Raw genomic sequence first — 25626 nt, 5'->3', positions numbered from 1 at the left:
AAGACAGAGAAACAGGTTGAACCACACCATGATTATGCAAACAATAACATACAGATGTGGGCACTGAAGTTTCAGCAGATATATTTTAAGGGAAAGAAAGGTGGCGTGGTGGATAAAGCATCAACCTGGAACACTGAGGTCGCCAGTTTGAAACCCTGGGCTTGCCTGGTCAGGGCACATATGGGAGTTGATGCTTCCTGCTCCTCCTCCCTTCTCTCTCTCTCTCTCACTTTCTCTCTAAAAATGAATAAATCTAAAAAAAAAAGGTTAAAAAAAAGGAATAGAGGGGAATTTTCTACTTTGTAGATTAAAAGAGATTTAAGAGACATTAAAGTGATGTTGAATTAAGTAGATAATATTAAATTATGTTTTGGGGGATGCATATTTAGGTAATAAAAACTATATAAGTATATAAGAAAGTGATTAAAACTCATGACAGAGGTTACTTTTCGGGTCTGGTAAGAAGTTGACATCATTGGCCCTGTCTGGTTTGCTCAGTGGATAGAGCATCAGCTAGGCGTATGGACATCTGGGTTAGATTCCCAGTGAGAGCACACAGAAGCAGCCATCTGCTTCTCTCGCTCTTCCCCTTTCTCGATTAATTTAAGCCTTGAGCATCCATCATTGCTAAGGTTAGCTTAGTTGGTCTGAGCATCAGCATCAGGCGCTACAAATAGCTCAACTGATTCAAGCACAGGCCCCAGACAGGGGTTGCCAGGTGGATCCAGGTCCTGATGCATGCAGGAGTCTGTCTCACTATCTCCCCTTCTTGCATTAAATAAAAAAAGACGACAGAGTACATGGTGTTTTCCCGGGTGCCTGACAAAGTTCTATTTCTTGACCTGGGTGTGGTTCCAGGAGTGCTTCCTTTGTAAGAGCTTATTAAAATATACATTTATTTCATGTGGTTTTCTTTGTGTGTTTTATAATAAAGAGATTTTTTTTTTTAATTATCCCTAAAACAAAAAATCTTTGTAATTTGGTTGAAAGCTAATGCAGTACATACATTTCTTTGGAAAAGATGTTCCTTAAATATTTTGGCTTTTTAGTTTAATATATTTATAATGCTTTCTGTTTCTTTTATCCAATCATACTGTTTTAAAAGTTAGTCACATTTCTACTTTCTCATCAGTTGATGCTCCTCTAAATCACTGCAAAAAGTTTCTAACTTTCATGGAGCAAAAGTAATCTTTGTAAGGTTATATTTCCCTGGTTTTGACAACTAGTTTTAAGGTATTACAGCTCTGTCTAGGTGTTTTTGATTACTTTGGTAAATAAATTCAGGTGACCATTCCTGAATAAGGTATCTTGAAATTAACACCATACTCAGAAAGCATTACAAAATCCATATGGCTGAAAAGTTAATACACCTGCCCAAGTATTGTATAAAGGTAAGGGAAGAATAAATTGTGCTGTCATTACATTTTTGAAAGTGAATGAATTAAACAGTTCTAAGATGATGGCAGTAATTTTCCAAAGAAAGTATAAAGAGTATGTAAAATTTAAATAAAAATATTACATTACATATGATAATCTACCCATACATTATTAAAAACTTTTAAAATTAATTTACTGATAATTTTTTTCTGAACACTATCTATTATATATTTTTCAAAAGAAAAAATTTTCCTAGTTAAATAATACTCTGCTTTATGCTTCTAATTAAGATATGTACTGTTGTTTAGAGATCCATAGTGTGAAATTAGACAAGCAGTTTTTTAATATCCATAAAATAAATTTAAGAAAATGTTCCTCCTCTGACAGACTGATAATTCAGTCACAGAGAGCTTATTTGTTTCCTTTGTTTCTTTCTTTTTTTCCAGTTGCTTGGTAAGCCAATTTTCTACTTAGAATCTACTGTTAAAACTCTCATTTGGTTCAGTATGTGGGCTTTATCCTTTCCATGGTCTGTTATGCAAAAAAGACAGCTTTCATTTTTTTTTTCCAACTATGCTGCAAAGCAGTGGTTCTCAATTTGGATGCACATGTGAATCACCTAGGGAACCTGTAAAAGAATACTGACGCCTCCTTTCCTCCTGGAAGTTCTGATGTAACTGGTCTGGGTGGGCCTCTTTGTAAAAGCTCTGCAGGTGACTGTAATATGCTGCCAAGTCAAGGAACCACTACTCTGGAATCTTGCCAGTGTCAAAAAAAAGCTTATTTTTTTCTGATTGAACTTGAATGGAAAATGCTTTTTAGAAATTCTATAGTTTAATAAATGCAAAGATTAAATTTCTTCTCTATGAGATTGCTACCTTTTTAGTTTAAATTTTATTGCTTACGGGTATATTGTATCTTGTATTCTAATATTAGTTCAAGAAGTTTATTGGTCACTAGTGAAAAGAATTCAAATACATATGCTTGAATACTAGTTTTACAGGGTTAGTTTTCATGGTATGCTTTTAAAAATGTGCTACAATTCAAAAAGATTGTCTTTATACTAAAAAAAAAAATAAACAATTGTTTCTCTAAACATTTCTTCTAAACAACATTCACCTTTTGCATATAGAAGTTCACAGGAGGCTCCGAAAAAGAAATCTTTCCAAATTTTCCCTACAGTTTAATTTTAATGTAATGACTGAAAGGGCCAAATCCAACACAAAAGCTACTTGCCAAAAAGATGAATTACATATCTTAACATATTAGGATTGAAAAAGGGGACATTAACTATGGCATCAGTGGTGAATAATTAAAACTCATGTGTAAGTTTCATACACAACTTTACTGAAATCTAGCTCTGGCAGGTTGGCTCAGTGGACAGAGTGTCAGCCTGGAATGCAGAAATCTGGGTTAGATCCCCAGTCAGAACACACATGAGAAGCGACCATCTGCTTCTCTTCCTCTCCCTCTTCCTCTCCCCTCTCCTTCTCCTCTCTCTCTAACCCTCTCACAACCAGTGGCTCAACTGGGTCAAGCATTGGCCCCAGGTGCTAAGGACAGTTCAGTTGGTCCAAGCATAGGCCTCAGACGGGAGTTTGCCAGGTGGATCCCAGCTCAGGTGCATGCAGGAGTCTGTCTCTCTATCTCCCCTCCTTTCACTAAAAATAAATAAATAAATAAATAAATAATGAAAAAAATAAAAAAATGATTCAAATACTTATATAAAATGGATAACTTTCTAAAAAATACATATTATGGAAAATAACACAAGGAAAAAATAGAAATCCTTAAAAACAAACAACCCTTGAAAAGTAGAACTAGGCCCTGATTGGTTGGCTCAGTGGTAGAGCATTAGGCTGGCATGTGGATTCCCAGTCAGGGCATACAGAAGAAGCACCCACCTGCTTCTCTACCTCTCCCCCTCTTGTTTGTTTGTTTGTTTGTTTCTCTCTCTCTCTCTTTCCTTCCTTCCTTCCTTCCTTCCTTCCTTCTTTCTCTCTCTCTCTCTCTCTCTCTCTTCCTCTCCTGCAGTCATGGCTCAAATGGAGCGAGTTGGCCCCGGGTGCTGAGGATGGCTCTATGGCCTCTGCCTGAGGTGCTGAAAGAGCTTGGTTGCTGAGCAACAGAGCAATGCTCTAGATGGACAGAGCATTGGCCCCTAGTGGGCTTGCTGGGTGGATCCCAGTCCAGGTGCGTGCAGGAGTCTATCTCTGCCTCCCCTCCTCTCACTGAATTAAAAAAAAAAAAGTATAACCAGTATGAAAATGTCTATCTTACTCGAAAGACACCATACTCGGGCAGTTTATAGGCAAGTTTTACCAAGCATTCAAATATCTGAAAACTCCTTTTACAGTTCAGGCTAGGGGTGAGGAGCTAGCTAGATCACTCCATAGGGTTAGTACAAAATTGATATAAAACTTGGAAAGTGAAAGTAAAACTGTGTACACAAGCTCATATTTGAGCAAATTATAAAGCCTCTTTAATGTTCTTTCCTTTCTAAGTAGATTCAATCAGTCCCCACTGATTCCTACCAGAGCTTACACATATTCTATCCACAGCACCATGTAACACTTTAGTGCACTTACACGTTTTCATATCTGTCTCTCATTGGTAGACACTAAGATCCTTGCAAGCAGGGATAATTTTGCATTGATATCCCGTGGCATGAAATACAGTGCTTACTCCATGTTCATGCTCAGTAGTTTCTAAACAATGTAGAAAGAGAAGGGGAAGGGCTTTAGTAGAAAGAACAGTAATGTGTATGGGCAGGAGGTGGGAAATAATGAGGCAGTGAGTAAACCATTTGGCTGGAACACAGGTTTGTATAAGGATATAACACTGAAAAGGCAAGTCAGGGCCAGTCAGGGTGAGCTTTTCAGTGCTCGAGCTAAGTTTAGTTTCAGTATCAACTGAAGGCATTTGAGCAGGTAGTGGCTAAATCAGATGTGTACTTCAGAATCCAGATGAACACACTTTAGAGCTGTCAGGGAACTGGAGATGACCTATCTGGTTTAAATCCATCATTTTAAAAATCAGAAAACTAAAGTCAGGGAGAGTAGGTGATCTATCTTTGGGGGAGTAAACTTGATTAAGGTAACACAGGTAGTATATGCTCCAACCAAAAGGCAAACCCAAGTTAGTCCAGCTCCAAAATGCATGATCTAGAAGACACCAAGAGATGAGGCATGTAAACCATGTGTACACTCTTTCAGAACAGTCCTGAGTTCATGTAATATACTCATTTCAAATAAAGGTAATTTGTATAATGTATAACTAACGGCTGATTTACTTATTTTTACTTTTTATTATGAAACAACACTTAATAGAATTATAATTAGCTTTATTACATTGTCATTTTAATGACATTTAATTATTTTATTCAATTAGCTTCAAGACCCAAGATCAATAAAATGGTGGGCATGAACAGGAAGTTAGCCTCAAAAAACCTACACCTAAAGCATTATAAGGGGTGTTAGTTACTGAAACAGAATTGAAAAAGTTCCAGGAAAAGGTTATTAATTTTAGAGAGAGAGGGAGAGACAGACAGACAGGAAGGGAGAAAGATGATGAGAAGCATCAACTCGTAGTTGCAGCACCTTAGCTGTTCACTGATTGCTTCTCATATGTGCCTTGACGGGGGAGGGTAGTACTCCAGCTGACCCAGTGACCCCTTTCTGCCTTGCTCAAGCCAGCGACCTTGGCTTCAAGTCAGTGACCATGGGATCATATCTATGATCCCATGCTCAAGTTGGCGATCCCACACTCAAGCTGGTGAGCCTATGTTCACACTGGATAAGCCTGTTCAAGCCGGCGACCTTGGTTTCGAACCTAGATCCCCAATGTCCCATGGAGATGCCCTATCTACAGCACCACCACCAGTCAATGCAGACTTTTCAGTCTTAAGAAAACAGACAAAGTTTATAAACCAGAAGAGGTAGGTAGTGATAGAGAAAACTTGGACTTGTTCATTACATCTCCAAATACTAATTCTGACAATACTTCTTAAAACCAAAAAGATGACAGACTTGGAGAAAAAATAGGAACACACTATTTTACCCAGGCAAAATCTTTTTAAAAACAGGAGATGCTTTTATTTTTTTTAAGTTATAAAAAAGTAGAACAATTTCATACAGTATTGGTACAAGCTGAAAATACGCATTGGTTCACAATGGATGATGACAGAACCATTGTCAGGAAAGAAAGTGTGAGACACTGTCCTTGCCTCACCTTTTGGATTAACCCTTTTGGTGCTCCTATCTGAAGCAGGATACTAAACTGAGAAGCCACTGCTCTATAGCCCTCTTTACACATTCTTGTCCTAGCTATGGTTTGGCACCACAGGGTTGTACACAAAAATCGGCATTTGACTGTTAATTGACTAACTGAAGTTTAAAGAAGGTGACTGATAACAGAGCTCTGATAGATATGAGATCATGAGCAAACAGTAATGATAGTACTAATAATTATAACAAGAGCCACAGTAGAGATCATGATGAAGAGTTTACTGTATGTAGGGATTGCTCTAAATGTAGTATTAACTCCTTTATCTTCATTAACTCTATTTTTAAAATAACAAAACCACAGCACATAGATGTTAGTAACGTGCTAAGAACAGAAAGCTAGGTAGTAGCCAAGCTAGGAACTGAACCCAGAAGCCTTGCTCTAATCATTGTGCTATTCAGGCCAGCCCTGAAATTGTCTGTGTAACCTCTTGATATGATACTTTTAAGGATCCCATTTCATATTCCTTTTTTGAATATTTGGAAAAATAAATTATAGGTTAAAAAAGTATTTGCATTTACTTTAACACTGAAAAAAAAATGAACAACCCTATTTTATTTGCTCTTCAATAAGATGTATATATTTATTTTAGATTTACCTCCAGTCTTCCTTGAGCATAACCCAGGAGCAGCAGATTGGCTCTGTCCTTCTCAGAAGAGATGGGGGCCCATGGCCAAGCATCATCACTGACCAGTGGCCACCAGCAAACAACTGTATCCTGAGCACAATTGATAGCTAGACGACGTTCTGTTATCCTGTTTAGCGGGCCAGGTATGTCATAATAGGAAATCTAATGATTAAAAAAAGAAAGCATACTAGAATCATTTTTAATGCAAAATCCTCAAAGTATTATAAAAATAAAAGCATCTGTACATACAGATAACTGCAAGTACAAATGTATGCTATACATGTGCGTAAGGAGGTGTCAGAATTGACCGAATTCTTCTGACACACGTATAAAAATGACGTATGTTAAACATTCTCTCCATTTTTAGTAGAGGAAAGCAAAAGGAAAAATATGAGTTGGGGAGGAATTGGCTGTAGCAATCCCAATCAATACCAAAATGTGCAGCCACGGTTGCTTGACAGCATCGACCTACACATAGGATTTAAGACCAGCTTTATTAAATGACAAGTTCAGTACTGCTGACCAAGAGTGTCTGAATACTGTTTAAGACATAACACGTTAACAATAACTGACAACAATAAGAGGAAAAACAACTTGAGACAAATATCACTTTAAAGACTATATGAGACATATACCCCCACATATTATGCATAAAAGGAGAAGCCACAGCATCATGTGTAAAAGTTTACGCCACTTCCAAGAATGATGCTTCTCTTTCTAAGGAAGAATCTGTAGAATTTATTATTCAAACTATGTTATTTTGGAACATGGTTATTTGAAAACATAAGCACGGCACCATCTGGGTGACACATGCCAAGGAAATATAGATTGCACCGTATTTCTGCTTAAGGAATTAATGGAAGGTTGATAGCTTGGAAGAAAAAAAAAACTATCTTGCCACTGCTGGTCAGCAATAATCGAACCACTTTCTGGGGATTAAGCGCATGGCTAAGCCTACTGGACCAGACACTAGCAAAGGGCAGGGGGTCTTCTTATCAGAGAAATGCTTCTGGAGCCAGTCTCACTACATGACAGATTGCTTTCATATTCCTGTCTGCAAGGCAACAAAGGATGGCAGTAATGCGATAATGCCAGAGTGCAATGGGTGTTAAGAACCCGTTGCATTTATGTATTGTATTTAGTAAATAATCAGGCTCATCCAAATTGTGATCTCACCACTCAACCAAGGCCATTAAAATCAAGGTTAATGCTTTAATAATCCTCCGCAATTTTTTTTAATATGGTCAAAAGGAACCTTTTTCTATTTGCATGGCCATAATATTATTGACCTCTTCATCCTCTGAATGCACATCAAAAGGAACTAAAATCAAAGTAATTACCAGTGTTGTTCTCTCATGGTAAACATTTAACTCCTTGCACTGTCCCTTCACCGTTAAATAAATTGAATTGGATTTTTAAAATGCAAACAGGAAAACTTGTTAAAGGTCAACAGTTTCAGAATATTTACCCTGTAATTTTCTTTGCCAAAATTATTTCAATATAAAAGAATTAAATTATGGTACGGCTGTAAAGAAAAGCAGAATTATAATACTCTACATTGTTTCCTTGTTTTCAAATCCAAATGGGCAATAACAGACAACAGAGATGGACTTTATGCTTTGAAGTGCAAATTCTTATATTTAAGCTCTCAGTATCATTAGTTATCTTCTTGTTTGAGAGAAATACCACAATGGAATTACTCAGTCCTTGAAAACTCACATATTATGTTGATGTCCTACTTGCCATGTAAACATATTACCTACAAATTTCTACATGAGGAAATAGAGCTAAAACAGGAAATTTTCAGTCCTTGTATAACATAAGTCATGTACATTATCTGAAATTTCATGTTTCCAGTAAGTTTGAATGGCATCATATTCTATCACGATGGTATACAGAGCAAATAAAATGAAGTTTCTTATGAATATCCTTCCAATGACAAATGGCAGTTTTTTGTAAGTATTAAATACCTACATTTAAATGTTGAACCAGAATGTGAAATCTATGGGCTTTCCAAAGGGACTACTAATTAATTATAGAAATGAATGACGTGGACTGCCTATCCTAATTTCCCAAATCCAAAGGCAGGAAAAATAAACAAATAATTCCCTTACTCAAGTTGTAAGGGCCCACATACTACTGTACTTCCCCATGTATAAGACAATCCCATATATAAGACGTACCTTAATTTTGGGGCTCAAAATTTGAAAAGAAAATGTATTACATAAAGTTATTGAACTCAAGTTTTATTCATCATTAAATTCATACAACTCCTCATCTGAGCAAAAAAGAGGGAAATGCAAGTAAAAAAATCTACAACCACTGTATAAGACGAACCCAGTTTTCAGACCCCAAATTTTTGGGGGAAAGAGGTATGTCTTATACACGGGTAAATTATGTTAGGTCTATTTTCCACATCTTTTCATAGAAAAGATGACATCCTGAAGAGTTTCTCTCTTCTCTCATTAATGGATAGCAGCTCTTTTTTGGCTGAGAAAACTTCATTAAGCTATCCATCAAATCTAAGAGGGTGAAATTAGTCATACCAAATTTTATATGACAAGCATTAGAAAGTCTTAAAACATATAGTTTGAGTTCATGCATATTGGTGCATTTTGAAGAACAGTGCTGATCAGTAATTACTATTTCAAGTAAATCTACAGTTAGCCATTCTAGGAAATAATATCCTTTTAAAAATGTTAATACCAATTTTTTTACTAATAGAAATATAATACATGAGTAGCACTGATTTCCAACTAAATAAGAATCAATTATTACAAAGTGCTATAGAAGCTCCACAAAACTAGTAAACAAAATCAGATTGTAGTTTATTACCACAAGGAAAAACTTGTGTTTTTATCTTATATTAAAAATCATTTTTATAAGAATAGATATTTCTTCTAAATAAAATTAGATCCATCTTCACACCACTACCATCTAAATCACAATGAGAAATAATCCCAAAGGGCAAAAGATTAGGTTAAATACTACTTTTTTTTAAAAAAACACGGTTTCAAGCCACAAAACTGACTTCTAAAATCTTTGCCTTTGCTACATACTCTAAGTATGGCATAAGTGTGCGTCTTTTTTAAGGAACCTGTATATCAGCTCTGTTCCCAGTGAACAGTGAACTGTCTCAAATCCACGTCGCAGAGGCTGGATCAATCTTGCAAACACAAGCCACTGCTAAAAAGAGGCTCTGAACTGAAACAGCCTGGAAAATGTATTAGATACTCATCCTAGTAGAGAGTGTGCCTTCCAAGCAGTTAAAATTTAATGTGGCAAAACTTAAACACATCATTTAAAATAAAAATTCTGCCTTAACAGATGTAAAGTCCCTGATACAAGGAAAAAAATGACCTAAAGTTAGTGAAGGGAGAGATACTAACACATGAAATTTTCTTTTTGCATTTTCTCCAGTTATAGTTGGAGGGGGGGATCTTCCCCCTCCTTGTTTATTACACTTTTCTATTAACCTTCGAAAGTGCCTTCTTCCTCTTTCTTTTCTTGTGAAACAGAAACCAGAGCAGCTACCCTAACCTAGAAAGATAATATGGGTCTCAGGGAAAAATAAGAATGGCATATATACTACCACTAGCAATAAACCATTCAAATGTGTAACTAGCCTCTGTTATCTGCCTTTGACTTCCATAAATACTATATAAATTGCTTCAAATATGCCATTGCTAGACCCTCCCTTCCTATAATGAGAGTAAAAAAAAAAAAGAAAATTAGGGTGGCCACTGTTTCTAATGAATCAAGCTTAACCCTGCAATTGTTTAAGAATAATGAGCATAACATCAACTCCTGTGATACTCTAGCATACCTTAATAATTAATAATATGACTATTTAAACCAAAATCTCTACCTTATAATCCAAAGTGGAAAGTTTTTCCAATCTTTTGTTTACATCAGGAGAACCCATCTTCTTGGTAAACTGAATAAAACATAGTTTGTTTTGTGCCAAAAATGATAAGATGATAAAGCTGTCTGTGAGAAGAGCTTAAAAAAAAACAAAAAGATTTAATAATACCATCAAATAAGTTAGAATAAAACAATGAACTAATAGATTTTTCCCACTAAAATATTACAAAAGGCTGTTTTCAAAAGATAAATGTTCACTGAGAGAACTAAAGTCTCCTAAAGGTCATTATGATGTTTTACAAGGATATCAAAGATACTGGAAATAAATGATAATCGTCAATCTAATCATGCATGGATTTGATACTTTTCCTTCTCTTTTGAGACCATTTCAATATATTCCGACGTTTGGAGACAACAACCAAATAAGATGTAGTTGGAACTAGAGCTAGAAAAGCAAGAATAAAGACCATTTCATACCTGAATATAAATATATATTTATGCTTAGACTTTAATCCTGCATTAGTGATATAAGCCATCAGAGAATTGGATTTAATAAGGAATATGTATAGATCAGTATTCCCCACCAACTTAATTTTTTAATTTTATTTTATTCAATGAGAGGAGGGAAGGCAGAGACAGGCTCCCGCATGCGTCCCAACCAGCATCCACCTGGCAAGCCCACGAGGGGGCGCATTGCTTAGCAACCAAGCTATATATTTTAGCACCTAAGGCAGAGGCCAAGGAGCCATCCTCAGCACCTGGGGCCAACTTGCTCCAATTGAGCCATGACTGCAGGAGGGGGAGAGAGTGGGAAAGAGAAAGGGAGGGAGAGGGAGGGAGGAGAGAGAGAAGGAGAGGCAGAGGGAAAGGGAGAGAAAGAGGAAGGGAGAGAAGGAAAGAGAAAGAAGGAAGAGAGAGAAGCGAGAAGGGGAGGGGTGGAGAAGCAGATGGGCACTTCTACTGTGTGCCCTGACCGGGAATCAAACCTGGGACATCCACACACTTACACTCTATCACTGAGCCAACCATCCTGGGCCAATTTTTTTATTTTAAAATTTTTCATTTATGAACCTTCTTTTAGAGAGTATATAAGTTGAATGAACTAAAACATATATTTCCAATATGTGCATTACATAAATTAATATTTAATAAGAAAAATCAGCAAAAATATTTCTATAGCTTTATTTCTAAAGCATACAAGTAGGTAGATAATTTAATGGGTTACAGAACAGGCCACTAAGGTTATATAATATTAATAAAAATTGAGAAATATTTTATGTTGCTCCTAGCATAAAGAAATTATTGAATGTTTTATACATTTTTCTTTACTCCTAACCCCTCAGTATGAAAACAGTGATCAATGGTAGATCTACACAATTCACAGAAAAATGTGAAGAACCAAGAAATCACTGTTATCGCATGAGAGTGTATTATTTGGGGCATAAATAAAAGAAGTGAAAGAAGATATCTCTGAGACACAAATAATATTGGAAGTCTCTTTAAATTCTTATAGAGATGCATCAGTTTGATAAAATCATCACAGTCATTATTTTATTTGCAGTGTCAACAAAGGGGTCAATTATGAGACATGAAAATGAAACCTCTTTCATAGGGAATCTTCCTTAGCAGCACATTCGTGTAAGGAATAGAAAACGGCACACTTAAAATCCTACCCCCAATTTATTATTATCAGTAACGTTGCTAATTATAGCCATCCTGCAGACTGCTTTTCTTTACGATGATAAAATTAAGTCTGATTCCTTCAGAGGTAGCTAGTGAGAAAGCACACAGCCGAAGGAAGGCTCTGTGTTCTCATCCTGTCTTTTCCATTAAACCATACTTTCCTTGGATTATTTTATTTAAGATACTGCCAATTTTCAATCTCTAATGAAAATGCAATCTGTTTCTTAGAACTTTACTGTGAATATAAGAACAGGATCTTAAAACTTCAGGAGTCAGCAAAATACAGTGCAAAGAAACTGGACTCTGCAGCTAGAACCTGAGGTTCCACTGTCAACTCAGTTATTTTCAAGCTGTTCCTTAGTATCTCATTTATGGGCATGTTCCTCAGTATCTCAGCTTCAACTTCCTTATCTATAAAGTGAAAATAACTGTACCTTATAAAAGGTTGTTTTTTGAATTAAATAAAATAGGTAGGTTGACAAAGCACAGAGCCTCTTAATGCTCAATAAATGTCAGTATCCTAGCTTTTAAATACCTGGCTTAAAATCTTTTTCTCATATGCTTTGTAGCAATTATATACTACTGTGGTATCACTTAATAGGATCCAGATTTATCTAGTATATTTGGCATTGATCTTTGATATTTAGAAATATTGCCCAATTAAAAAGAAAAAGAAAAAAGAAATATTGCCCAACTATGTTATACACTTGAAACTAATATATATAATATTGTATATCAACTCTAATTTAAAAAGAAAGAAAGAAATAATACCCGGACTCTCTCAAAAGTTAATATTCATAGACTTTGGAAACAGAGAAGCTTCCTAAGTGACAAAGCACAGATATTTTACTAGGGACTGTGTTGACACATTAGAGTTATTTACTCAAAATTCATTTGAAAATGAAAAATATTAGAAATTTCAACAATAGGAATCTAATTTTGAAAGAACACCCCAGAAAAATCCATTTCAAAAATACATTCACATTTTTTTAAGGAAGGAGTGAAAAAATGATCAGATTACGCTTGACAAAAACTTTGATATTAAATATCAGTCAAAACTTGTATTGGTCCCATGGGTTGTAACTATGCTATTACAAGCAATTACTTGTGTTTGCAGGTCCCAAGTGGTAATAATTAGTCTACCTGTTGACACACTATTTCTCCTCTCCCACTGTTAATTGTAGGCAATTGATTTGCACATGGGGGTAATTACCATCACTGATGGTGTCTGAGATGAGCTTCCCCACAAGGCTTCTGTCAATCACCACTTTCTCCAGCTGCGGCCCAGAAAGGCTTAGGGACACCAGCACACCTGAACCAAAGAGGAGCTAAAACCAGGTAGAGGGGGAGGGGGGGAAGATAAACTGAGAATTAGAATCTTTTAAAAATCTTTCTACAAATGTATAATTTATACAGATACTTACATGTGCATCTACGCCATGAAATTATAAAGTTTTTCTCCATCAAAAAGCATTTACTGACAGATACAAATGGTTAAATGATGCAAGACAATAGATGCATTGATTAGTTATATACAAAAACAGAATTAAGTCCATGTTTATTAGAAGTCTAACCTACTAAATACTTAGAAAGTAGCTATGCAGAAATAACTATTTTGCATTGCACTCAGAAATATAATATGTTCTAGTAAAATATTTTGAAAGGTTACTATTTATATCAAAAATGAAAAGATTTCTTGAGATTTGAATAGTCATTGCTACCCATGATAATACCCAAGATGCCACCATGACAACATAAAAAGTGAATGTTAATGATTTATTTGGAATTTAAACCCCACTTTTACAAATAAAGATCTTGTCTGTCTAAAATATTAAAATACATAAAATCAAGGCTGTTAAAGCAAAATATTAACTTCTAAAATCCATAAATAACATATACCTGAAACAATTTCTCAAGAAGAGATAAAGAAATGTAGTAAAGTACGCAGGCTTTACCAATATCACTGCTCACCCAACCACCCAACAAAAGATGATTTAATATCACCATTATGATTTTATGCTGTTCTCTTCCATTTGTGGAAGCATAATTCATTCATCTCCAAATGTTTAAAACTTCTGAAGGACTATGCATATGCGTATGCTTGTTATCTCTGAGATTATGAAATATCAACATTGGAAGAAATTGTTTCACCTTCAAGGCAACAGACTCAAAGCAGATGAATCATGGAACAGCATATGGTATAAGAGGAAAAAAACCAATTGTCAGTAAACTTATGAACATGCCAGCCAAACCCCAAAGACAACTATGATTTTAAACAAAACGGGAATTCCCCACCTACCTAGGCATCATGTCCCAGCTAGAGAGGATGATTCCGTGTCAGGACATATTGGGACATGTGTGAGAAGCATGAGGGACCAGGGTAATATAAAGAAAAACCACTATTCCCCCACTGCCTAACAGGTTTCGGGCACATGAATCAGAAAAGAAACTGAAGCATCCTTTTGTACTTAACTGTTAAGAATCCTTTCCCTAGTCACCAGGAAGCTTTCTTTTTAAGTCTTGACAACCTGATTTAATGGACTGTCCATTTCATATTAATGCCCCTAATGGGGGTGAAAGGGGGTACGACTTAATCATCTTTAAGGTTTTTGGAAAAAACACATTTGTTCCAAAAATTTCAAATTACTTTCGCTACTGAATTACATCTAGCCCTATAATATACCTTGATGGGGAACACTGGTATTTCCATTTGGGGGAACTCCCCAGCTAAGAACAGAGCATGTGATCCTTACTCTCTAAATTCTCCCTTCTCAGGAAGGCAGTTTTAGAGTCATCTTTCATATCTAGTTCTTGCTCTTGTAACAGCTTTTTCCTCCCTTCCCCATTCATTCAAAGCATTTAAAAAATAAAGATAGCCCTGGCCGGTTGGCTCAGCGGTGGAGCGTCGGCCTAGCGTGCGGAGGACCCGGGTTCGATTCCCGGCCAGGGTACATAGGAGAAGCGCCCATTTGCTTCTCCACCCCTCCGCCGCGCTTTCCTCTCTGTCTCTCTCTTCCCCTCCCGCAGCCAAGGCTCCATTGGAGCAAGGATGGCCCGGGCGCTGGGGATGGCTCCTTGGCCTCTGCCTCAGGCGCTAGAGTGGCTCTGGTCGCAATATGGCGATGCCCAGGATGGGCAGAGCATCGCCCCCTGGTGGGCAGAGCGTCGCCCCTGGTGGGCGTGCCGGGTGGATCCCGGTCGGGCGCATGCGGGAGTCTGTTTGACTGTCTCTCCCCGTTTCCAGCTTCAGAAAAATACAAAAAAAATAAATAAATAAAAAATAAAAAAAAATAAAGATAGATTTTAATCTACTAAAACTTTATACTCTTAAGCACCTCTTAATTATTCAAAGACTACTAGCTCCTTATAAACACTGGCTAGCCTGTTGTTGTCTTTTTATTTTAAGTGCCTAGAACAATGTTAGGCACACAATAGGTGCTAACTTAAAGTTTAGAGAGATAATCATAATTAATTAATCACAGGATCAGATAATTCATAGTTAAAAGGAAACCTAGTTTAATCTTCTACTCCCACATAAGGTGGAAGTTCCTTCTGCAGCATCCCTTCAAGCATCCAGCCTGTGCTTGAATACTGCCAGTGACCAGGAACTCATTACCTTATAGAAAAGCTATTCTACTATTAGACACAGTTCTAATCAATTTAAAGATCAGTCATTCAATTCTTTCATCTGACAAAAACTGTTGATTATATGTGACACATGAAACTAAATCTAGTGCCTCAAAAGTGAATCAAATATAATCCTTAAAACAGGTTCAATGTAGGTTAATAGATGAAGTAGAGATACAAGTGAGTAAGTGTGATAAAGTGCTGTTACTGGTCCTATTATTATAGAAGTACATACTGGGTAAAATAGGGGGACTAAGAAAGAGGTGGAAACTTTAAAGTGAAGAGTAAAGCTGCCCTCCTAGGACTTCTACTGTCGCCCCAGTTTTTTTTAATAGTACTTATTAAATATTAAATTAACACAGTGATTAAAAACATGGACTCTAAAATCTGAAGGAAGTTAGTACTGGCTCTACCTGTTACTACCTTTGTGACCTTGAGAGATTGACTGTGTAATTTCATTTTCTCATCTGAAAAGATTTAGGATAGTATCTACTTCATAGGACTAAATAACTTTACAAATAGTATTTGGAATAATTCCTGGCACATAGTAAATGTTTGCAATAACTATTCTTTTTTTGTGTGTGTGTGACGGAGAGAGGGACAGATAGGGACAGACAGACAGACAGGGAGAGAGATGAGAAGCATCAATTCTTCGTTGCGGCACCTTAGTTTTTCATTGATTGATTTCTCATATGTGCCTTGACTGGGGTGGAGGGACTCCAGCAGACCGAGTGACCCCCTGCTCAAGCCAGTGACCTTGGCCTCAAGCTGGTGAGCCTTGCTCAAACCAGATGAGCCTGCGCTCAAGCCGGCAACCTCGGGGTTTTGAACCTGGGTCCTCTGTGTCCTAGTCTGAAGCTCTATCCACTGCGCCACTGCCTGGCCAGGCTGCAATAACTATTCTTATTACAGTATGCAACCACTACTCATATAATGTATTCTCACTATATTGTTTGTCATCTCTGAACACATTCTTTTGTCTTAAAAATCTTGCGCCCAGGCCCTGGCCAGTTGGCTCAGCGGTAGAGCATTGGCCTCCTGTATGGAAGTCCTGGGTTCAATTCCTAGTCAGGACACACAGGGGAAGCGACCATCTGCTTCTCCACCCCCCCACTCCCCCTTCTCTCTCTCTCTCTTTCTCTCCTTCCCTCCTGCATGGCTTGAATGGTTCAAGCAACTTGGCCCTGAGTGCTAAGGATGGCTCCATGGCCTCACTTTAGGTGCTGAAATAGCTCAGTTGCTGAGCAATGGAGCAGTGGCCCCAAATGGGCAGAGCATCACCCTATAATGGGCTTGTCAAGTGGATCCCAGTCAGGGCGAATGCAGGAGTCTAGCTCTCTGCCTCTCTGCCTCCCCACCTCTCACTTAATAAAGGAAAGAAAAGAAAAATTTTGTACCCAGATGGAACTTTGTATTAGATATAAAACACTAGATTCCAGGTGAATTATAACCAGTACAATATTTTGTTGCTTTTCTCATTTTCTATAATTTCACAAGAATATTATCTTCAAGGTGTTTTCAAGTTTGTTCAAAACTTTGGAATTTAATTTGTCCAAGTTTCAAATTTCTAACTCCTTATTTTCTCTTCTCACCACCACCATCATCACTGCCATGATCACAAACCCTCTTCTCCTAACAGAAATTGTTTTTTCTATGTATGAGTATTTGTTATAAAATTAATTCTAAAAGACCACTTTTGTAGGATGGAGATGGAAAATGTAACCTGGGAGAGTAGGTGAAACAGGAAACTTAAGCTGGAAGGTTTCAAAAGGGAAGTGTCAAGGTGCAGCAGGAAAGAAAGAGTGCAGACAGCAATCAGTACCTGATCTACACATGGAGATAGTGGCAGTGACTTAAAAACTGTGGATCCTGACCAGTGACCTTGGGTATTTCTTCAAAATCTTTCTCAAAGGAGGTTCGGCCACTTATTCATAGATTGACTCATTCATTCCACAAATATATACTTAGTACTTTGTATGAGCCAGGCCCTGTTCTAGGTGCTGAAGATACAGCAGTGAACAAAACAGACGATACCTTTGCCCTTACTCCCTTCAGGGAGCTTGCATTCAAACATACACAGAGGCAATAAATAATTTTAATATAATGTCAGATAGCAATAAGAACTACAGAAAAATTAAAGAACAGTAAAGATGGGGATTTTTGGAAGATGCTGCTTTAAGAAGGATGGCTATTAAAGAAATAAAATATCAAAGATATTTTATCACAGACCTAGAACAAATATTCCCAGAATTTATAGGAAATCACAAAAGATCCCATTAGCCACAGCAATCTTAAAAAGAAGAACAAAGTTGGAGAAATCAAACTATATTACAAGGCCATAGTAACCAAAATAGCATGTTTCTGGCATAAAAAAAAAAAAAAAAAAGACATAGATCAACACAGTGGTAGTCAACCTGGTCCCTACCGCCCACTAGTGGGCGTTCCAGCTTTCATGGTGGGCGGTAGCAGAGCAACCAAAGTATAAATAAAAAGATAGATTTAACTATAGTAAGTTGTTTTATAAAGATTTATTCTGCCAAACTTAGCAAAAATCTGACATAAAGTACTCGGTAAGTAATTATTATTATATGCTTTAACTTGCTGTAACTCTGCTTTATAAATTTTATAAAGTAAAGTTACTTTGCTACTTTATAAATCACCATTACTATGGAACCGGTGGGCAGTTAGAAAATTTTACTACTAACAGAGATACAAAAGTGGGCGGTAGGTATAAAAAGGTTGACTACGGCCTGACCTGTGGTGGCGCAGTGGATAAAGCGTTGACCTAGAAATGCTGAGGTCGCCGGTTCGAAACCCTGGGCTTGCCTGGTCAAGGCATATATGGGAGTTGATGCTTCCAGCTCCTCCCCCCTTCTCTCTCTCTGTTTCTCCTCTCTCTCTCTGTCTCTCCCTCTCCTCTCTAAAATGAATAAATAAAAAAAATAAAATAAAAAAAAAGGTTGACTACCCTTGGATCAAAAGAACAAAAGAAAGAGTTGAGAAATCAACCCACATCTGTACCATCCATTACTATTTAACCAAGGAGAGAAGACCATGCATTGGGGGTAAAGATAGTCTATTCAATAAATGGAACTGGGAATACCGAACAGATATATACAAAAAAATAAAACTAAACTACCTTCTTACACCATACAGAAGAAAACTTAAAATGGATTAAAGACCTATATGTAAGACTCAAAACTATAAAAATCCTAGAAGAAAACATAGGCAGTAAAATCTTGGACATTTCCCATAGCAGTATTCTTTCTGATATATCTCCTCAGACAAGGGAAACAAAAGAAAAAATTAAAAATGGGACTACATCAAACTAAAATGTTTTTGCACAGCAAAGGAAACCATCAGCAATATGAAAAGACAACCTACTGAATGGGAGAACATATTCACCAATGATACATCTGGCAAAGGGTTAATATCCAAAATTTATAAAGAACTTAAAAAACTCAACACCAATAAAACAAAAATACAACTAAAAAATGGACAAAGGAGCAGAACAGACACTTCTCCAAAGAGGACATATAATAGCCAACAGACATGAAAAATGCTTAATGTTACTAATCATCAGAGCAATGCAAATTAAAACCACAATGAGATATCACCTTACACCTGTCAGAATGGCCATCATCAATAAATCTACAAACAAGTATTGGCGAGAATGTGGAGAAAACGGAACTCTCATGCACTATTGGTAAGAATGCACCATTGGTGTAATCACTATAAACAACATTTTAATTTTTTTTTTTTTTTTTTGTATTTTTCTGAAGCTGGAAACGGGGAGAGAGAGTCAGACAGACTCCGGCATGAGCCCGACCGGGATCCACCCGGCACGCCCACCAGGGGCGATGCTCTGCCACGACCAGAGCCACTCTAGCGCCTGGGGCAGAGGCCAAGGAGCCATCCCCAGCACCCGGGCCATCTTTGCTCCAATGGAGCCTTGGCTGCGGGAGGGGAAGAGAAAGACAGAGAGGAAGGGGAGGGTGGAGAAGCAAATGGGCGCCTCTCCTATGTGCCCTGGCCAGGAATCGAACCCGGGTCCCCCGCACGCCAGGCCGACGCCCCACCGCTGAGCCAACCGGCCAGGGCCATTTTAAAATTTTTGAAGAGTTTCTTCAAATACTAATTTAAAGTACTAATTTGAAAGAATATAAAATCTTAAAAAAATAAAATAAAATAAAGCCTGGCCTGTGGGGTGGCCCAGAGGATAAAGCATCAACCTGGAATACTTAGGTCACTGGTTCAAAACCCTGGGCTTGCCTGGTCAAGGCACATATGAAAAGCAACTACTATGAGTTGATGCTTCCCGCTCCTCGTCCCCCCTTCTCTCTCTAAAATCAATAAATAAAATCTTTTTTAAGAAAAAAGAAAGAATATATATACCTCTATTACACAGCAGCATTATTTACAATAGCCAAGATTTGAAAGCAGCCCAAGTGTCCGTCAGTAGATAAATGGATAGAAAAAAAGCTGTGGTACAGCCGTAGCTGGATAGCTCCTTGTCATCCTAAAGCAGAGATTACCAGTTCAATCCCTGCTCAGGGCACATACAGGAGCAGATCTATGTTCTTGTCTCTCTCTCTCTCTCTCTCTCTCTCTCTCTCTCCCTTCCTCTTTCTCTAAAATTAATAAATAAGTAAAAATCTGTGGTACATTTATACAATAGAATACTACTCAGCTGTAAAAAAGATGGAAAATTTACCTTTTGTGACATCATGATGGACCTGGAAAGTGTTATACTAGGTGATATAAGTTAGAGTAAGACAAATACCATACGATTTCAGGTATGTGGAATCTAATGAACAAAATAAACTAACAAACAAAATAGAAACAGACTCATAGATACAGAGAGCAGACTGACAGGTATCAGAGGTTGGGTGAAAAGGTGAAGAGATTAAACAAAAAACAAACAAACAACAACCTCATAGATAGATAACTGTATAGTAGTTACCAGAAGGAAACAGGGTGGTTGGGGGGGAGACAGGAGAAGATAAAAGGGGGTAAATAGTGGTGGAAGGAGACTTCACTTTGGGTGAATACACAATACAATATAAAGATGACATGATATGGATTTGTACTTCTCAAACTTATAAAATATTAACTAATAGCACCCCAAAAAATTCAGTAAAACAAAAATGAATGGACAGGTCATAAGGGTGACTGCATAAAGAGAGGGAGAGAGAGACAACAGAGGTTTCTTCATGAGCGCACACAGAGAAAAAGCCATTTTGCACACAGCAAGAAGACAGCTGACCAAAAGCCAGAAGAGAGGCCTCACCAGAAACCCACCCAGATGGCACGTTGGTCCTGGAATTATGAAAAAATAAATTTGTTGTTTAAGGAAAAATAAAAAGAGTAAAAAGAAAGTTTCAAGGTATGAGTTCTGGAACATTCTAAACTTTAGAGGTGTTAAAAAATCAGGTTAGCCTTCTTATTGACACCCATTTTGGGTACACATTAGGATTAATGGTGTGGCCATCTTTTCAGATCTCTTGCATTCTAGAGGTATCCCTGACACCAGATTTTGTAATAAGAATTTACAAATAAGTAAATAAGCTAATTAATGCATTTTTTATAAAACAGCCTATGGGGAAAGAGAAAGTTTCCAAGTACTGGTGCCAAAGATACTTCTAGATACGGTAATGGAAATAACTAGAATCAGGAAAAAATAGTCTGAAACTCGGGAAAAGAATGTTCCAGCCCAGACAGGAAAGTACTTCTGCTTGTTTATCCGAAAGGTTAGCTCTTAAACCCTTCAAGATGGAAAGGGCCTATGTAAGAACTGTCAGGACAAGAAAGTAAAGGGATAACGATAGCATCCTATTCCATTGCGGAGGGAGGTACCCTCCAGAGCTGATCTGAGCTTGAGAAGAGATTCTTGGGAGGGATTTTCCAGCATTGTTCCAATTTTATTATTATTATTTTTTATTGATTCTAGAGAGACAGAGAGGAGGGGAAAGAAAAAGAAGGGGTGGGTGAGGGTGAGAGAGAGAGAGAGAGAGAGAGGCATTTATTTGTAGTTTCACTTAGTTGTGCATTCATTGATCGCTTCCTATTAAGTGCCCTGACTGGGGATCGAACATGTAACTTTGGTGTTTCAGGATGATGATCTAATCAACTGAGGTAACCAGCCAGGGCCTGTTTCAATTTTAACGTTAGGTCTGTGAACAAGATGACTAATGCAAAATAAGAATTAAAATTTTCTTTTCTCTGACAACCTCCTTAGCAGGAAGTATCTTCATTATTTCTGCTCTAACCACATTTCTTTCTATTGTCTTTATCATTTTCTCCTTCTCATTTTCTTCAGCAAGCCTACACAGAGGTGTGCTTTTTCTTTAAGAGAGGGAAATGATTTCCATGATATTCAAATGGCTCTTCAAATTGTTTTCTCTTAACCTTGGGTCTACAGTACTTATATTTACAGTAGGCACTCAATTGGATGTGAAATGGAATTGGGAAAAGAGAAAATTTTATCAGATGACATCATTAATCAAAACAAAACAAATAACCACAATAATCTGAGTTTCATTCATTCAGGAGGTCAAAAATATGTGAGTGCCTCCTATATATGCCAAATATATTTGGGGATACAATGATAAGGCAGACACATTGGTAGAATATGTTTCGAATTCAGAAGACCTAATCTCAGAGAGAAGTAGAGGTTTTGTTTACGATAGATCATTGCTTCCTAGAAGTAGTTTATGACCCATAAAAAACAGAAATACTTCATACTTGGTCTCAAGTATTGAAAAAGAACTGGTACACTAAGTCTTTGTGAATAGCCTATTATATAATAGTGGTCACAGACAATCCTATTGCATTCAATATTCTCATAGGTTAAAAAAACTACCCCAAATTCATGTGATTATTATCACATCTTAGAGGAAATTAAATGTAAAGTCATACAGGGTCAGTACTAAAAATCAACAATAGGTTATGGGTTCGATCCATGATTTGAGAGTTAAGTCATGGACAGGCAGCCAAGTCTGATCCCATGAAATCATTAGGAGACATGTGGGCAACAGCAGGTACTAAACACTACGAAACACTGAGACAACAAAATATTAGGAGTCAGGGAATGAATTACAGGGCTGAAACAAATATATAGACTTTTTATGAATGATTTGAGAGAGAGAGAGAGAGAGAGAGAGAAAGAAGCATCAATTTGCTATTTCACTTATTTAGGCATTTATTGGCTGATTCTTGTATGTACCCTGACTGGGGATTGAACCTGCAAATTTGGCGCATTGGGACAATGCTCTAACCAAGTGAGCTACCCGGCCAAGACAGGGCTGAAGCAAATACTTAAAGTATCATAGAGCCACTCCCCTGGAGACCTAGTGAATTTGCATTCTAATAGTAAACAACACCTACCCCAACCCTGCCTCCCAAGCCAAACCATGAGATAAATTCTGGAGAAACTCTGAGAACTATAGACAGTCAAACAATTTTACACTGGGGAAATCTATAATGAAGAGTAATCACTGATCATTTTAGAAGATAACCGGCTAGAAGAGAGAGAACAGGTTTTCTGTAATTTATTCCTTCAATCAGTAAATATTTATTGAGTACAGAGGGAAACCATGCCTGACTAATCCATTAAAGTGCAGAAACAAAAGTGAATGTAGCTAAGACAAGGATAAAAAAATTTAATTGACTCACTACAGGGAATCGACTTAAGGGCAGGAAACAAAAGGACAACAAATAAACAGGTTTTTTTCTGAACAGAGAAATGTTAACAATGGGGTTTCCCAAAGAATTGTGTGATGTTATTCAATATATGGAATAGACACATACCTGGAAATCTGCCTGCTAAGCCTGTTTCTGTTTAAGAAATCTCATTTTCTCTCTTAAGAGGCTACATTTTAATCCTAATGTGATATATATTTTTTTTGTGACAGAGAGAGGGACAGACAGACAGGAAAGGAGAGAGACGAGAAGCATCAATTCTTTGTTGTGGCACCTTGTTGTTTATTGACTGCTTTCTCATATGTGTCTTGACCAGGGGCTCCAGCAGAACAAGCAACCTCTTGCTCAAGCTTGCGACCTTGGGCTCAAGCAAGCGACCCTTGGGCTCAGCAACCATGGGGTTATGTCTATGTTCCCATGCTCAAGCCAGAGATCCCGCGCTCAAACTAGTGAGCCCACACTCAAGCCGGATGAGCCCATGCTCAAGCCGGCAATTTTGGGATTTCGAACCTGGGTCCTCTGTACCCCGGTCCAACGCCCTATCCACTGCACCACTGCCTGGTCAGGCACCTAACGTGATTTTAAATCCAGCATATAATAATAATGTATTCTGTACTGAAAACACATAATTTACGTAATTATATATATAATATATGCAATTATTATACATGTAATTATATAAAAGTGATTGATTGTTCCCAGAAAACATTTATAATTCATAATCATGGTTAAATTCACAAAGGTTAATCTTAATTTTCCAGTAGTTTTAAAAATCTAAATGGATAAAAGCAGTGGCAAGAAGTGAACAAGAAAAAATGCCAGGCAACACATTACTTTTGTATAAAATTTTATAATTTACAAAGGACTTTTACACACACTCTTTCTATAGTGAATGTAAAATGCCAGTACAACTCTGGTACATTTTAAGTACATGGGTTACAAAAACAGCAGTAACAAGGTTAATCGTTATACTAACTTACAATCAGAAGGGTAAAGCACTAACCAAAGGTCTTATATTTAGTGGGAAAGTAAACTAAAACAGGAAAAATCCTATGTTCTTTCCCAGACTGCTGAGTAATTACCAGTAATACCCTTAACTTTCACTGCTCAGTTGATTTCCATGCAGTATCTCATCTGGTTTTCCTCTCTTTGGCTCTTACCATACTTAAAACAACCTCCCTCTAAACCAGTAGTTCTGAACTCACGGCGATTCTGGCCACCAGGGGACACTTGGCAATGTCTGGAGACACTGTGATTGTCACAGCCTCTGTATGTTAGCCACAACCACAGAGGTTCACCTAAGAGCATGCTTACAAATAAGCTGCTGTGGCAAAGGTGTTTTCCATATCTCCATCAAGCAGATTTGGGAACTCCTCAAATAAATAAATACCTTTTGCACATACAGAAAGGGTAATGAATGAGGACCCAATCAGATACCTTAAGTAGAGTGAACAGTGTACAGTTCAGACCAGGAGCTTGGAGGAAGCCTAGTCCATCTGTCTCTAACCATGTTCAAGCCTATGACTCTGATGACTAATGCCAGTTGTCAAGATAGAAAGAGCCCCAGGGCAAGTCAGATAGCTATGGTAGCTTGATAGAAATATCCTGTAAGAACACCTTGCTTTCCTTCCAATTCTCAGCTACCAATCAGATTTCTTATCTTTAACTTAGTCTCCTGAGTAATGCATCCATCAGGTAGAATGCCCCAAGCAAATGAGCAAGGTCTGTGATGCCAAATATATCTTCCACTGTGAATGAATAAATTACTATGATAGTTAGTAAATCAGCTGCTTCTGAGTTTACTAACTGTGAATGTTGTTAGTACAAGAAAACAAATGAAGATAACATAAAAGATAGATAAGTTTAATCAGAAAATTTCTGCCCACATCTATGATACACTCCAGAGTGGGGAGGAAATTTTTAAAAGTTACAGACCTACATGAATAGCATCATCCTATTATATTGGCGAAATAGCAGGTATAGTATGTGTACATATATGTACTATATAAATGATCTGTATAAACACATGAAAATGTCAGAAAAAATATGTCCAAAGCTAGTAGGTACCTCAAAGAGATGGAACTGGGGAACTAGAGGCATAAACTTTAACTTCTTATCTGATAGGTTTTCTAAAAATCAGGATTATGAATGATTACTTACTTTTTATGTATTATTTTATATTTTTCAATAAAACTTTTCAAAAAGAAGCAGCTCTTAAAATATCTGGCCATAAATATATTTCATGGTTTTAAAGAGATGCACTGTCCCATTGGCTCAGTGGTAAAGCAAAGGCCCGGCGTGTAGATTTCCAGGTTCAATTCCCAGTCAGGGCACACAGGACAAGTGACCATCTACTTCTCCACCCTTCCCCCTTCTCTCTCTCACTTTCCCTCTCTCTTTTCCCCCTCCCACAGCCATGGCTCAATTGGTCCAAGCGAGTTGGCCTTGGGTGCTGAAGATGG

The 25626-nt window shown here is 37.4% G+C and overlaps 1 protein-coding gene across 3 annotated transcripts in view; it reads right to left on the bottom strand.

The window, feature by feature from the left end:
- The window catches only part of WDPCP (WD repeat containing planar cell polarity effector), a 425216-nt gene that overhangs the window by 259258 nt on the left and 140332 nt on the right, over positions 1-25626 (bottom strand). For all 3 annotated transcript variants that reach the window (XM_066378166.1, XM_066378168.1, XM_066378167.1), the window contains exons 7-9: positions 13050-13164; positions 10158-10291; positions 6260-6451 (exon numbers count right to left, since the gene is read on the bottom strand). In XM_066378166.1, coding sequence (XP_066234263.1) covers positions 6260-6451; positions 10158-10291; positions 13050-13164 — 441 coding nt within the window. The remainder of the gene's footprint in view (positions 1-6259; positions 6452-10157; positions 10292-13049; positions 13165-25626) is intronic.

The sequence above is a fragment of the Saccopteryx leptura genome, chromosome 3 (genome assembly GCF_036850995.1).
Source record: "Saccopteryx leptura isolate mSacLep1 chromosome 3, mSacLep1_pri_phased_curated, whole genome shotgun sequence".
Classification (NCBI taxonomy): Eukaryota; Metazoa; Chordata; class Mammalia; order Chiroptera; family Emballonuridae; genus Saccopteryx; species Saccopteryx leptura.
The sequence above is the reverse complement of the archived record's forward strand: the minus strand, read 5'-3'. Positions and strand labels throughout refer to the sequence as shown.